Genomic DNA, 15,533 nt, shown 5'->3' on the forward strand with positions numbered 1-15,533 from the left:
GAATTCGACGTCGGATGTGCGCCAACATCGGAGCACTTACCTCTTATCGCATTGCCCCCCGCATTTTAATCTTGAGTCAGTTCATGAACCGCCACCGTGTTCTCGGTATTGTGAGCCACCTCAGTTATAACGGGCTTTTACATGGTTCCAACTCCTGCGGTGATTCCCGTAGAAGAAGCTGGTGCGTAGCTTTCAACGACGGTTGAGCTGCCTTAAGCCATGAACCCATTTGGAGCTGACCATCCGCGGTACCAGTGACTCAGGCTGCCCAGCCACAGTGGCGCCCTTATCTCTGAACATGGCGGAACTCTCGTCGTATATTGTGAGGATACCAAATGCGCACAACCTCACGGTGATAACCTACTCCGTTCTGTCAATTATCCGGATAAACTTACTGATCGCCAAGTTTATTAAACTGAAGAATCAAGAAGTTGTCGTTCGAGCATCTCTTCGTCGCTAAATTTGAAGACCCGTTGGTAACAGCATCCGCATCAATCCCGTCTTCAATGGGCTGTTACGATCCATTGTCTTTCGGAGAGAAACTGGCGATATGGCGAACCCAAGCCGTTTAATGAAAATATATCATTATGCCAAGCCGCCTCGTTGTAGCGAATTTCAGGTGTCATTCGGCCTGCAGCTGCCAGCCAGCTCCTATCGTTTGATTTAAGTTCAGCAGCGAGGTACGATTTATATCATCAGACTTCCCTTGGGTTTATATGGTTCCAGTTGCCATGCATGTGCGTCGCCCATCCAAAAATTTCTCCTGTCGGCGAGTTTCCTTCTCCAGCAGAACTTTTTTCACATCCGAGCTCACAGGTGACATTTGTGATGCCCGCGTTGATTCGCTGATTCAGCACGGTAACCTTGCGGTAACCGTCTCATAAAAATGATCCTGAAACGACGTTATAATCAAGAACCCCGACATTAGCGGATTTGCGGCTCAACTCGAGGGGAGAGGAAGCGAGTTTGGGCATCGCTTAAGCAGCGACCACATGGAGTTTTCCTCGAAGGAATCGGAACAGCAGGGCAGATAGTCAACAAACAGCGAATGTTGCGGTATAAAAGTGAGGAGCAATTGCACACTTCAACCAAACCCAAGTTGCCTCTTGAACCTCTTGAAGTTTAAACATGTCCGCACCTGGAGCTCTTTCGACTACTAGCACTTCCGCCACATCATTGATCGCTCCCCCTGCTACGCCTCCAGATACCCTGGACCTCGATAATATCCAGGGAGACATCTTGTACAAATTATTTCTTCGTCGTCAATATCATTATTGAACGCCATTATAGGAGCGGCCTTCCAAAAAAGACTCAGTCATATATTTTCTTCCAGATCGTCGACGTTACAAAATTTAGGGCGGATCTTGCTCGATTCGTACCATTCGTCAAGACGGTAGCGGGGGTTCTCAAAGACAGAGACCTGATCAAAGAACACAAGAAGAAGGGGCATAAGACCCTTATCCCACTGGTTGGTGTGAATATTGCGTTCTCCCATCTCGGCTTTGTCAAAGTAATTTCTTCAGCGATTACTTGTGTAATATCGCTGACGATGCACCCCGTTTTTTCTAGCTTGGTATTGATGACAGCTCCTTGGGTGGCGCCACAGATCCATTCATCATCGGACAGTTCAAAGACTCCACCCAAAACCTCGGAGACGCAGGAACGCAAACTACCTCGGGACTCGTACCAAACTGGGACCCAGCCTTTGTCCAACCCTTACACGGAGTCATCCTCATTTCCGGAGAAAGTCACGAAACACTTCACAAGAAGAAACTTGAAATCGAGTGCATCTTCGGCGTTCGCACTATCCAACCTTCGATCTTCGAGGTCACCAGCCTCAGGGGTGACGTACGACCTGGAGTTGAGTCGGGGCACGAGCACTTTGGGTTCCTCGACGGAATTTCGAACCCGGCCGTCACTGGGTTTGATAAAGATCCTAACCCCGGACCTGTGCCCGTTAATCCAGGAGTTATCGTCACCGGACACACAGGAGACCTCGACCAAGCCACAAGAGCTGCGTGGGCGGTCGATGGCAGCTTCCTCGTCTTCCGTTACCTGTTCCAGCAGGTACCTGAGTTTAACGACTTCCTCCAGAAGAATCCTATTGCCTTCCAGGACCTTACCCCTGAGGAGGGAAGCGACCTTCTTGGTGCCAGGTTGGTAGGTCGCTGGAAGAGCGGTGCTCCGATCGACTTGTCTCCCTTCAAGGATGACCCCATGCTTGCAGCGGATCCTAAGCGGTGTGACCCCCTCTTCCCACGTTGGGTATACAGATTACTGACCCGGACCTTAGCAACAACGATTTCAAGATTGAAGGGGAGATCAACTCACAATTCCGCTGCCCTTTTGCCGCACACGTCAGGAGGACCAACCCACGTAACGACTTGGAAGCCCTGCCACCCCCGGTTGGACCCATTTCAGTCCAGAAGAATCGCATTTTGCGCCGTGGTGTGCAGTTCGGCCCTGAACTCACGAAAGAGGAGAAGACGACTGCGAAAACCGAGTATGGTCGGGGACTCCTCTTTGCTTGTTATCAAACTAGCATCACGAACGGGTTCCAATTCCTTCAGAAAGGTGCACAGTTCTGAATTCTCGTACCTATTGCTTCTTCGTTTGACATCTTCACTTAGCGTGGGCGAACAATCCCAAGTTTCCTCTCGGACAAACACAGCCTGAGGAACCCGGGTGAGTTATATAAGACGCTTAATCAAGGGCACCTGGTGATAACTTGATTCCAGATTGGATCCTCTTATTGGGCAAGGTGTTCGCAGCATGTCGGGGACTGATCCCAATAACGAGGAGAAGGTTATCAACGGAATGCCTGATTTCATCATTCCTCGCGGCGGTGAATACTTCTTCTCCCCCTCTTTGAAAGGTTTGAGGGAAACTTTGGCATCCCCTCCTGTTACTGCCTGAACGGACTTTTGGAAATTGTCGGGGAAATTGTCGTGGCATGGACGTGACCCGTACAGAGGACATTCAAATAGAGTATCATATGAGATCAATGACAGTCGTGGAGGATTGATATACAACCTGGCGCTTGAGTCAATCTCCGTATAAGAACATCAACACGTATCTCACTGATTTTTTATGTTTCAAGCGCGAATGTTCCACAGAGATGCAGATTAAAACCGCTTTTCACACTTCAAACTACCCTATTTCGTGTTCAGCCAAGAGCTAAATGTATCATGAGCTCGATTTTTTACAGGGGATAGCCTGGATCCTACCATGTTTGGTATGCCGTTTGAAATGGGATAATCATGTTTGCAGTTCGGGCAGATCATCGAGCCTTCTTCGACGTGGACCTACGGAAAACTCATAAGGACCCCACCAATGACTGGTCCTTCAAGATCAACCTCAAGAAGAACGTGGTGTAAATTCTTCAAAAACTCGTCATCCAACATTTCCGGTTGTTCAAGAGGTAGCGAGGTATCTCCTAGCTTTGAAAAATGTTAGGAATGAACTTGAGATGAGAAGAAAAATGAGACACACCTGTCTGGCCGTATCAACCAACGCCTTCCACTCAATCTTTGGCAGAAACCCCCTGATGAATTCTTGATTATATTCGGCCTCCCGCAGCTCAAGCTTCGCATCCTTGAACTCCAAAGGGAAATTGTTTGACGTGCATCCTTTTACGTGGCACGCAAGGAGGTTGTGCGTAATAAGGCGGACCATTGGCGCGTCTTAGAGAGATGGTAGATCACCGGGATTGTTGACGTCGAGAGGAGATCCAAAGTGATCGGGATCAAATAAATTGCTCGTCAACCACCAGATCATCAACAGCGATGAGACCACCGTCGCCCTCGATTCCAGAGAAGGAGTTCCTCTTCAGCGCTCTCAAACAATCTTTACGACTCGATGGTAGACTATCCTTGGAGATGCGCTTGCCAACCATCACGTTTGGACCAGATTTTGGTTGGGTGGAGTGTGCTCTTGGAAAGACAAGGTGCGTTGATATCGCTGTCGTTTCATCGAAATGGTGTCCTAAGAGAGACTACGTGACAGGGTTCTTGCTCAGGTGGAAGCGAAAATGGTGAAACCGGCGCCAGAGCGACCGTTCCAAGGAACAATCACGATTCACTCAGAGATTTTACCTATGGCATCGAGCGAGTATGAACCTGGCCGGTAGGTATGTGCTCATTTTTTTTCGTCTCAAAGCGTATTAAGTCAGTGGTAGGCCATCAGATGAAGAAGTCACCATTACACGTATGCTCGACAAGGTTCTTAAACGAAGTGATGCCGTGGACAAGGAGTCGTTGTGTATCTTGGCTGGGCAGAGGGTGCAGAGTGCCTTCAATTTACAAAAGAAGATTCTTATTATTTGTCTTACAGGTTTGGCACATCCGCTTAACGCTACATTTTCTAGCGGACGCCGGAAACATGCTTGATTGCGCATGTCTGGCTGGAATCACGGCCCTCCAACACTTCAGGAGACCAGACGTTGAAGTCGTTGGAGACGAAGTTATCGTCGTACGTCGATCTTTTGTTTCCGTCTGCGCTTTCATCGTTGCTTATTGTTATCCTTCATCTTTTCAAGCACTCTCCCTGGGATCGGGCTCCAGTGCCTCTAGCGATCCATCACACGCCCTTTTGCTTTACTTTTGCCTTTTTCCCCGACATTACGACACCCCCTGTCCTTGATCCAAATCAGCTGGAGCAAAGGCTCAGCGCCGGTTTCGTGTCGATTGCCTTGAATGCCCAGAAAGAAATATGTGTGCTTCAGAAGCTCGGAGGGGTCCCTTTGGAGACTGAAGAGGTCTTGACCCTTGTCAACGTGGCCGTTGGAAAGGCGAAAGAGCTGCACGGATTTCTCGACACCCAATTACGCGAGGATTGGGTTGGTCGAAAGGTCGAGGTTAGATAACCAATAAAAAGTGGTTCGCACTATCATTGTTAAGGCTGCGCAACATCTTGAAATTCTCGTCAGATATTTCATAACATTTTTCTGGCTTATTTGTGCTTATTTCAACAAAAGTCCGAAGCAGTCCAGTCGATGGCTGACGTCACTTCTTCCTCACCACGATGGAGGACCCAGTTGCAGAGATCGAATCAGTCGTGCTCAAGGTTACTGCGACTCACTCACCCGACGTTCAAGCGGCAGCCTTTCAACGTTACATGAGTCAAGATATGGGTTTCAGGCATCCCGTCTGTTCCATTGTTCCGGGACCAAATTCGAGGAACAAAGTTCTCGGAGTCTACCAGCGAGCCTTTCAACCACACTGCACTGATCTTTATCTTGTTGACCATGATTTCGCAGGTGGTATCGTGTCCTGTCCCCGCGCATCGACATCCGGATAGACAGTGTTGGTGAGTGATACAATGGCAGGTGTAATCTGCTGTGACAGCGCATCTACTCAATCCGATTCTAGTTTTCGACGAAGCTAGAAGATTATTATACGTAGAAGGAGTCCAGTGGTTCAAATTGATTTTCTTACCGGTAAAGCCAGTACCAGCAAGGTAGGTCTAGTGTTATCGCATGAGCGCCTCTTATTCTATCTATTCATCGTCAGGCTGATCATTCGTTTAACTTTGCGGAAAGAAAACAATCTTTTTTATATCGCTTTTCAAGAAGACTTCTAGTACCACACCGAGGTATCGTATAACCATGTCATCTATGGGCCCCACTTACAGATTGACTTACAGGATTTTGCTGCCCTACTTCTACCTCCGATTGCGCCATTCGTGAAGTGTGCGCTGGGGTTCAGCGGCTTAGTTTCGAACGTCCTCGCACAGGGTGCACAAATACTTGGATATTGGAAAGTATGTAACTGCAGTCACGAACGTGGAGTCTGAACAAGCCTCGTTTCCGAGTCAGGACAGTCACTTATATGAGCCTGACGACACCAGGTAGAACCGCCGAACTACGGGTAGGCAGAATGAAATATTTTATGGATCTTTTTGTGAGGTACAAACTCACAGAGAAGTTTTGAATGTCACCAGCAGACGCCATTCGACATCATTCTCAACTTGACGTGCTGAAAGTCTAAGCGCACGTTAACTACTACCTGCATATTTAGTAATATATTCGGGGCCGTTGGCCCGTTGTACTTGCGCCTGAAAAGCCCAACCTGTACGATGCTTGCACTATGTGCGCAATTCGTTTGTTACTTGCTTCCCGCCGAAAATGGGTTTTCAGTTTCAAGATGAGATGTCATGAAATGCAGTGATCATATATGTGCAGACCCATTTATTGTTACCCGCATACTGTAGGTTTTCAATTTAATTACATATTAGTATCATTTTATTAAGAGCAGTTGCTACAGAGTAGTGTATGTCTGAAAGGCCAATGTCCGTGAAGGTAGCAATGTAGACGTAGGTGTGGTTAAATAAACAAGCTTTAGACCCGTGCCTACGGCACGGCACTCGCTAACGCTCGGCCGTTCCTCCAGCACTGGTCACAGCTTGCCGGGGGCACGCCCCCTGGACCCCCTGGTACACATGTTTAATCCTAGTTCTGGTACACATGTTCAATTCTGGCTCTTCTTACATCTCAATCAAAATAAAGTGACATTTATCAGTACTTTTACCATTTACATCAATCTAATAATACCTCTGGATAGACTACATTTTGTGTTACAGTTTGTTGTGAACCATCTTTGAAGAGAACTTTGATACGGTTGCTTGATGTGCAACGTGAAAGAGCCACATAAAGTTGTCCATGTGTAAATACTGGGGTCCGAACATCCAGTCCTAAATGTTTCACTGACTGTCCCTGAGATTTGTTGATTGTCATGCAAAAGGCCAGGCGAACAGGAAATTGCCTTCTGCATAACTGGAATGGAAGTTCACCATTTGAAGGCTCAAATCTTATGTGGGGAATGAATGCTGTGTGTCCTGCAAATTCTCCTCCCAGAATGCGTACTTCTAAAACTCGGGAAGAGGCACGGGTGAGGATTGCCCGGGTTCCATTGCATTGTCCATTTGCTGGATCAATATTTCGAAGGATCATTACTGGTGCACCTATCTTGAGTTTCAATTTTGCTTAGTGTTTGAAAGTCCGGTTCGGTCCGGTTTTTTGATGCCCAGGGGCATTAACCGTAACCGTAACCGGTCTGCCTTTTCCCCAGAAGTCAAAAGACCAGACCGGACCGCAAAAAGACCGCAGACCGCGGTTTTTTGCGGTCTATAGACCGGTTTCGGTCTGCATCGGTTTTAACCGGTTTATGACCGGTCTTTAGGCCAATATTTTAAAATTATGAATCGGTAAATTTATTAACATCTCTAATAGCTTCAAAACGAGCGCAAGAACGTTAAATTCCATTAGGAATTGGTGCTTCTATAAAATAAGTCTGGTACATTTATTATTCCCAAAAGTAATTTACATTTTAATTCATATCTCTCTCGTTTTTTTACCAAATCGTACGTTCTTGGGTGCGTTTTAAAGGGTATTTAAGGGGCTACAAAAGACTGGTCCAAACCGGTCAAGACCGGTTCACGTTAACCGGTTTTTTTGCGGTCTTTACATTTCAAAAATAAAAGACCGTAACCGCAGGTCCGGTCTTTTGCGGTCTTGGTCCGGTCTGGTTACGGTCTTTTTCCAGTCACGAGACCGGACTTCCAAACACTAATTTTGCTAGAGGCATTCCACTAAGGTTGATGGAATTGAGGTATTCTACTGGGTATTCAAATTCACCATCCACACCTCCTTCTCTCATAATAGAGTCTGCTGAGTGAAATGTAAATTCATTTCCACACATGCGTAATGCCTGTAAATGAGCAGGTAAGTGTGGATACTGAATACCATTTTGGTTAGGATGCCCCATATTCTGGAAAAAAGCTTGTTAGACAGATGGAAAATAGCCTAATGGTTTTTCTTACCACATCTACCATAGCAGCAGGTGGAAATAGAGGTGGAGGGGCAGCAAGGGGGGCAGCATGAGCCTAAAAGATATATTAAATATTAGAAAAAGAGATATAACTCTGCAACCTACCTGATTTTGCAAATTACCCACTTGTGCAGCCATCCCAGGAGTAAGGTGAAGAATTTGACCATTATATAGAACCTCAACAAATGGATCATCACCTACAGGACCTTGAGGAATTTGAAAAGGAGCAACAGGGGGTGGAATAGGGAAAGGAAGAATAAAAGGTACACCACCACCAACAGCAGGATTTTGAGGTGTTCTCCTATGCTCAGGACTTTCCAACATCCTTTCTTGATGCTCTCTTGCCCTCTCAATATTTCTATGCCTTTGTGGAGTATTAGGAGGAGAATCCCTAGGGAATAAATGATAGTTAAGTAATAAAGGCAGGGAGCAAAAGAAATATCCTACATCAAGACCAAAAGGACAACTGAAGCATATATTCTGATTACCAAAAAAAAGAGAAAAAGATCCACATATTGAAGCAACTAACCAATCAGCAAAACCTTGTGAAATCCTATCATCAAAAGTGATCAGAAGCAATCCAAGTGGACAAAATGTCAATTGAAGGTGTCTAAAAATAGTTGAAGGCTTTCCATAATGATCAAAATGTTATCCAGAAACTTACAAAATAATGTATCAGAGTTCGTGGTGGTTCGTGGAACAGTGAGGCAGGAGCAGCCTGAAGCCGTGTTACAAGGGGGTGTCGGGATTTTAAAAAAAGACCTAGGGTCGATTTTTTTTTTACTGAGTGCTTGGCTGAACCAACCACCCAACGTAATCAGGCACGTGTCTACTTTAGGAAATATGACGTCACCACCGCGCCGCCTTCCCTCCTCGTCCTCCTCTCGACGTTGAACATGCATCGCAGACCCAATTCTTGGGCACCTGCTCAAGGTAAACACAAATGAGGTGATACTAGAATGGTTTGACGCGAAGATGTGAGTAAGTTCAACGTTAAAATCCTGACAAAAAGCTGGTTTACTTACCCACACAGTTTCACATCCAATTCTCTTGCACTGGATCACGTTGTTGGCGGTCGGCTCTGCTCGGGATCCAGACAAGCAATCGTCCAATCCTCCAATGTCGACAATCTTACGTTTTCGTCTTTCGCGCCGACCTACTGTTTCCTGGCTGACAATCTCTGAGCTTGAAGTAGATGGCCTACTAGGAACCTCGTTGGTGTCAGAATGAGTCGCAGCGTGAGCCTCCTGTTGCATGGATTCTCTCGGTGAGTTTACGTGCCCTTGTTCAACTGGAATATGCTAACAAACCAAAATTAAAGGTCGTTAATGGTTGCGACACTACCGAAAGTAAGAAATTCGCTCACCTGAAAATTGTCCACTGACGTGGATCTTGAAGTCGCAAGATCAACTGTATTCGGACCTTGCAGCACGTCCACCGCTTTTTCGATTACGCCGCCGCTGCTCGTCTCACCTTCCAACGCGAGCATACCCAGATTGTCAAGTGCCAGTTCCGTGTCCTTTGGGAAATCCGATGTTTCGGCGCTACCCATCAACTCTTCGGAATCTGACTCAGATTCCGAAGAACTTTCACCCTCACTTTCCACCTCGTCTTCGTCTGACACCCTTTCAGGTTCCTTGCCTTTGCTAAGGACACATCAATTTTCGGCTACTTTCCCAACGATCAGAATGCAATCGATTGCACAAGGGAGGGATATCAATGCTCAGTCCAACAATTTCCAATATCATATGTTATTATTGTCTTACGTAAGGAGTCTCGTTTGTGTTTTTTGGCGCATCCTGAGGCATTTAGCACACCTAGAGGCTTTCTAGTGTCTATTATGTTTAATTTACCTACCAGGAAGGCCGTCTATACTGTTTTTGGGCCAAAATCTTTGAGGTTCCAATTTTTTTTTAACGGCCTGAGGGCCCAACCAACCAACCGGCCCCCGGTCCGGGATTATGATCCCGACACCCCCTTGCCATGTTAAGTCTTGTGAGGGTGTGAAGTGCTTAGTAAGATAAAGCTGAATTTGTCAGCCATCAATCCTTTGTGTTTTCATGTACAAGCTTTAGACCCGCACCTATGGTGCAGCACTCGCTAACGCTCAGCTGTGCCTCTGGTGCTGGTCACAGCTTGCTGGGGGCATGGCCCCTGGACCCCCTGGTACACATGTTTAATCTCAGTTTTGGTACACATTTTTTATCCCAGTTCATGTTTAATCCCACTCCTGGTACACATATTTAATCCCACTTTCAGTACACATAGTTAGACTTAAACCTGGACTTATACTACAGCACTCACTTCACTCAGTCATGCCTTGCCAGAGGCAAGCTGTTCCCCCAGCACACATGTTTGTTTCCAGTTCTGGTACCCATCTCTAATCCCTGTTTTGTTACTTACACTTTATTTCACTTCATTTGAATTTTCAAAGATACACTTTAACCTACAGTGGCACTCATTGCACTTGGCCAGCTTGCCAGAGGCAAGCCCTTGGACTATCTGATACAATAGTGGAATGCAGAGTTGATGTCACAGCCACTAAAATGGGTCACGACAACTTGTCCGCTAAATCCCACAATACAGAAAATCTGTGAAAGTTGGACTTTGTATCACTTTCTGTCTTGAGGGCCTAACCAATCAGGCAGACTTGGGGCAGACTTCAAATTGAGACATACTTTCCTGTTAAATTACCTCTATATGTGATGCCATACCTAATTTCTACATAACAAAGATACCATTCAGTAAGAAAGAGATTGAAATTTTCACACATTTTGGGAATTTTACAGTGTTCCTCAATGTAAAAGATCTGGTATGTACAGAGCATGCCATGTGGCCATCAGGGATTTGAAACTCAGTCAAAGCTGTAGCAGGTGTGTCAATGGTCAGTTGTAGTGAGGGCATTTACCTGTTGGAGTTGATTCACTAAGGAAAGTTGTTGCGTGGTGAAAAAAAGCATAGTGTTGTGGCCACCACATCAACTCTGCATTCCACTAATATAACAGTTGTGGTGTACATGTTGCTCAAAGTTACAGTTTCTGCACCTATGGTGTGGACCCCCAGTACACATGTTTAATTCCAGTTTTGGTACACATCTTTTATCCCAGTTCCAGTGCACATGTTTAATCCCACTTCTGGTACACATATTCAACCTCCATTCTGATACATATTCTTTATTCCAGATCTAGTGTATATCTTTCATCTGAATCATCAATGTTAGGCTTAGACCTGGACACAGCAATCACTTCGCTTGGCCATGCCTGAGGCAAGCTGTCCCCCCCAGTACATATGTTTATTCCAGTTCTGGTGCACATTTTCAATCTCTCTTTTTTTTTTTTTGGTGAAGCTATGTAGCATACAACAGTTAACAGTGTTATCCTTGTATGCAAGCATCAAGGACAGGGGATTGCACCCTGTTGGAAGAATGTCAACTCACCCCAAGGAATTGTGGCTAGGCAGGCTCACACTGGAGCAGTGTGGGACTCAGAGCAGCCACATTGTGTAAAGCTAGCAGTTGCAGCCTGGAGGCCACCCTACTCTCATACCCACTAAAACCCCAGCTTCTGGTACTTTCATCTTATTAAATTTGAAAATTTAAAATTATGCTCTGACCTGCACCTATGGTTTGGCACTCACTGCAGTTGGCCAGCTTGCCAAAGGGAAGTCCCTTGGACTATCTCATAAAAATCTGATAGCTGTGGTGTACATGTTTCTCAAAGTTATACTAATCTCTGTTTTGGTACTTACACTTTATTTGAAATTTTCAAAAATACACTTTAACCTGCAGCAGCCCTGGCTGCACTTGGCCAGCTTGTCAGGGCAAGCCCCCTGGACCTCCCAGTGCATATGTTCAATCCCAGTTCATTTTATCTTAATCATCAAAGTTAACCTGCCCTCATTCAAATTTTTATTCTAATCCAAATCATCAAAGTTACATTTAGATCCACACTTATATAGTCCTACATTTGGTACTGTAACTGCAGTCAGCAGTACAAAGCTGGCCATAATTTTTGATTTTTCAACACTATACCATGCACCATGAATTACAGTTCAGTAGGCCACTGATGAAAATCTGTAGAGCAACTAAAATCCACCTGAAATTTAATCAGCATAGATCTCAAAGTAGGAGAAATATACACTAACAATGAAGTGGGGGGTAAAAAATAGTACAGAAAAAGCGAAATTGAGGCTGCTCAGAGAGGTGTGACCACAAAAACACTCACAAAAAATTAATGCAGGATCTTACTATTACAGAATGAGGTTGGGAGCTACCAATACAAAATGTTCTGTGGTTGTGGTCACACCGTGTGACATTCCCGGGAAACGCCGCTGATGCGGCTCAGTAAAAGACAAAGAGGCTGCTTACATGATCTATTACATAATAACTGTCAACCGTCCTCTCTTTATATATTAGATAGAACAAGCTTTAGACCCGCACCTACGGCGCAGCACTCGCTAATGCTCAGCCGTGCCTCTGGTACTGGTCACAGCTTGCCGGGGGCAAGCCCCCTGGACCCCCTGGTACACATGTTTAATCCCAGTTTTGGTACACATTTTTTATCCCAGTTCATGTTTAATCCCACTTCTGGTACACATATTTAATCCCACTTTCAGTACACATAGTTAGACTTAAACCTGGACTTATACTACAGTACTCACTTCACTCAGTCATGCCTTGCCAGAGGCAAGTTGTCCCCCCAGCATACATGTCTGTTTCCAGTTAGTGATGTGCCAGGCCTGGCCCAAAGCAAGGTCGTACCTCACTTTGGAGAGGTACAGTAACCTTGCATGCTCATAATCGTTGCCAGCACCATCCTGGCCGAAGTTTTCTCTGCCATGGCTTCAGGAGAATATGCTGGAACTAAAGTGACTTTGATACTGAACTTCACAGCAGCCTCGAGATGGTGTAAGTACTGGTTAAGACTGATAAATATTGGAATAGAAGAGAAATATTCAACCTCTTCTCTGAAAGTCTGCAAAAGTAGTGAGGTCAGTGATGAGTCCAAGCAAGTGTGAGATGCTTAGATACCTCATATGATGTTTCCAGATGGTATGCCTGAACCTTGATGTCCTAATTGTCCCAATGTGATGAGCAGCAGAGATAGGGGGTGCAGTGTTTGACATGGAGGTGCACTTGTAGAAATTTTGTTGTGGGTTCAAGACTAATTGATTGATTGTATGTGTTTTTTTGACTTTCGCCCATAAGCCAGCCTTGAGCCTTGCAAAAAGCTCAGGCTTGAGTATGGTCAAGCCTGAGCCACCCAAAGTCGGGCCATAGCCATGGCTTTCAGGCCAAGCCAGGCCTGCACATCACTATAAATTCCAGTTCTGGTACACATCTCTAATCCCTATTTTGATACTTACACTTTATTTCACTTCATTTGAATTTTCAAAGATACACTTTACAGACAGTGCTTTCAGAGTAGGATGGAAAAGTGTGATTTTTTGTAAGCATGTGTGACATATGTAGTTTCCCTTTGAGGAATTGTCTGCCTCACACTGCCTATGCATCTTATCACCCTTCTGCTCAATCCCTCATCCCCTAATGCTATGGGGTTTCAAAATATAAGCTCTGATATGTATTATTGTTATGAAGGAGTGGGCTTGGCTGGGCTAAGGTGGTTTGCCCCTTATTTTCAAAAGGGAAACTACATATATTACACATGCTTACAAAAAATCACACTTTCCCATCCTACTCTGAAAGTTCTGTAATCTGCAGTGGCACTCATTGTGCTTGGCCAGCTTGCCAGAGGCAAGCCCTTGGACTATCTGATACAAATTTAATAGTTGTGGTGTACATGTTTCTCAAAGTTACACTTTCTGCACCTATGGTGTGGACCCTCACTACACATGTTTAATTCCAGTTTTGGTACACATCTTTATCCCAGTTCCAGTGCACATGTTTAATCCAACTTCTGGTACACATATTCAATCTCCATTCTGATACACATTTATCCCAGATCTGGTGTATACCTTTCATCTGAATCATCAATGTTAGGCTTAGACCTTAGACCTGGACACAGCACTCACTTCGCTTGGCCATGCCTGCCAGAGGCAAGCTGTCCCCCCAGTACATATCTTTATTCCAGTTCTGGTGCACATTTTAAATCTCTGTTTTGGTACTGACATCTCATCAAATTTAAATTATTTAAATTATGCTCTGACCTGCACCTATGGTTTGGCACTGACTGCACTTGGCCAGCTTGCCAAAGGGAAGACCCTTGGACTATCTCATAAAAATCTGATAACTGTGGTGTACATGTTTCTCAAAGTTATACTAATCCCTGTTTTGGTACTTACACTTCATTTAAATTTTCAAAAATACACTTTAACCTGCAGTGGCAATGGCTGCACTTGGCCAGCTTGTCAGGGCAAGCCCCCTAGACCTCCCAGTGCATATGTTCAGTCCCCATTCTGACACACACATTTTATCTTAATCATCAAAGTTAAACTGCCCTCATTCAAATTTTTATTCTAATCCAAATCATCAAAGTTACATGTATATCCACACCTATATAGTCCTACATTTTGTACTGTAACTGCAGTCAGCAGTACAAAGCTGGCCATATTTTTTGATTTTTCAACCCTTGGCTATGGCTTACACAGTACCATACCATGCATCATAAATTACAGTTCAGTAGGCCACTGATGAAAATCTGTTGAGCAACTAAAATCCACCTGAAATTTAATTTGCATAGATCTCAAAGTAGGAGAAATATACACCATCAATGGATATAGGGAAGTGGGGGGTAAAAAATAGTACAGAAAAAGCGAAATTGAGGCTGCTGTGACCACAAAAACACTCACAAAAAATTCATGCAGCACTATACAAAATTTACTATTACAGAATGTGGTTGGGAGCAATGTTCTGTGGTTGTGGTCACACCATGTGACATTCCTGGGAAACACCGCTGACGTGGCTCAGTAAAAGACAAAGAGGCTGCTTACATGATCTATTATGTAATAACTGTCAACCGTCCTCTCTTTATATATTAGATAGAAGACAAGCTTTAGACCCGTGTCTACGCCACGGTGGGGGCAAGCCCCCTGGACCCCCTGGCACACATGCTTCATCCTAGCAACATGTGATGGTGTGAATCGCTTAGTAACATTAAGCTGAATTTGTCATCCATTGTGTTTTCATGTATAGACGAGCCCCTCAGTATCGCGCAACGCCATACAGCGCGAGCGATGTCTTGTCTCGAGCGGTGGTTGCGAGCGTTGAGCGAAGAAAAGCGGCGTCAAGGAGGGGGCTTAGTGCCTCATGGAATGCTGGATCAAAGGGCGAGATTCTGTAGAGCAGTTGAATGTTCAACTGCAGATGCGTCTCTACACGTTTTCTAAATCATTGTTCTAGGGCGGCGTCGACAGTCCTCGTATCATTATTGTTATTGAAGCTACACCATATATACAGTAGTTGCAGTAGAATATTAGAATTCCAGGCCTTCCTCTCTTTCTTCTTCTTTTTTAAGGCTGCAAGGAAAGATAGAATGGCCTATATTCAAATAAACGCAGCGTCGACCCACAAAACTTCGATGAAATCGCTCAGGAGGGCACATTTTTAAAAATAAGGCAGTTTCCCATTTTGGGATTAGAGTTTGAGGCGGAAAGTGAACAACTACCTTGTGTTTCTGCCCTTTGTTTGTTGATAATGAGGGTTGTTTGTTACCGACACACTCAACACAAAGTCAGAACGTTGCTTACATG

General features: G+C 45.0%; 6 protein-coding genes across 6 annotated transcripts; 3 read left to right on the forward strand and 3 right to left on the reverse strand.

Annotated features, from left to right (window-relative positions):
• Positions 1-1,128: 1,128 nt before the first annotated feature.
• LACBIDRAFT_307269 (uncharacterized protein) lies at positions 1,129-2,916 on the forward strand (the record flags this gene model as incomplete). Its single annotated transcript, XM_001885846.1, has 6 exons — positions 1,129-1,241; positions 1,291-1,510; positions 1,570-2,240; positions 2,294-2,574; positions 2,631-2,685; positions 2,739-2,916. The coding sequence occupies 6 exons, from the start codon at positions 1,129-1,131 to the stop codon at positions 2,914-2,916; spliced, it is 1,518 nt and encodes a 505-aa protein (XP_001885881.1).
• Positions 2,917-3,150: 234 nt separating this feature from the next.
• LACBIDRAFT_253381 (uncharacterized protein) lies at positions 3,151-3,675 on the reverse strand (the record flags this gene model as incomplete). Its single annotated transcript, XM_001885928.1, has 4 exons — positions 3,151-3,177; positions 3,228-3,305; positions 3,357-3,440; positions 3,493-3,675. The coding sequence occupies 4 exons, from the start codon at positions 3,673-3,675 to the stop codon at positions 3,151-3,153; spliced, it is 372 nt and encodes a 123-aa protein (XP_001885963.1).
• A 110-nt stretch (positions 3,676-3,785) lies between these two features.
• Positions 3,786-4,885, forward strand: LACBIDRAFT_185879 (uncharacterized protein; the record flags this gene model as incomplete). The annotated part of the gene is made up of 5 exons (XM_001885847.1): positions 3,786-3,946; positions 4,006-4,125; positions 4,178-4,280; positions 4,333-4,470; positions 4,538-4,885. The coding sequence occupies 5 exons, from the start codon at positions 3,786-3,788 to the stop codon at positions 4,862-4,864; spliced, it is 849 nt and encodes a 282-aa protein (XP_001885882.1). The 3' UTR covers positions 4,865-4,885.
• A 137-nt stretch (positions 4,886-5,022) lies between these two features.
• On the forward strand, positions 5,023-5,793 carry LACBIDRAFT_307272 (uncharacterized protein; the record flags this gene model as incomplete). The annotated part of the gene is made up of 5 exons (XM_001885848.1): positions 5,023-5,201; positions 5,258-5,307; positions 5,370-5,457; positions 5,540-5,597; positions 5,644-5,793. The coding sequence occupies 5 exons, from the start codon at positions 5,023-5,025 to the stop codon at positions 5,791-5,793; spliced, it is 525 nt and encodes a 174-aa protein (XP_001885883.1).
• Positions 5,794-7,541: 1,748 nt separating this feature from the next.
• Positions 7,542-9,624, reverse strand: LACBIDRAFT_331543 (uncharacterized protein; the record flags this gene model as incomplete). The annotated part of the gene is made up of 8 exons (XM_001885929.1): positions 7,542-7,706; positions 7,819-7,881; positions 7,932-8,217; positions 8,356-8,453; positions 8,491-8,544; positions 8,852-9,127; positions 9,193-9,472; positions 9,593-9,624. 8 exons carry the CDS (start codon positions 9,622-9,624, stop codon positions 7,542-7,544), a joined length of 1,254 nt encoding a protein of 417 aa, XP_001885964.1.
• Positions 9,625-12,779: 3,155 nt separating this feature from the next.
• On the reverse strand, positions 12,780-13,902 carry LACBIDRAFT_331544 (uncharacterized protein; the record flags this gene model as incomplete). The annotated part of the gene is made up of 4 exons (XM_001885930.1): positions 12,780-13,129; positions 13,191-13,201; positions 13,498-13,591; positions 13,857-13,902. 4 exons carry the CDS (start codon positions 13,900-13,902, stop codon positions 12,780-12,782), a joined length of 501 nt encoding a protein of 166 aa, XP_001885965.1.
• Positions 13,903-15,533: the final 1,631 nt, after the last annotated feature.

This window comes from Laccaria bicolor, genomic scaffold (assembly GCF_000143565.1).
Source record: "Laccaria bicolor S238N-H82 LACBIscaffold_34 genomic scaffold, whole genome shotgun sequence".
Classification (NCBI taxonomy): Eukaryota; Fungi; Basidiomycota; class Agaricomycetes; order Agaricales; family Hydnangiaceae; genus Laccaria; species Laccaria bicolor.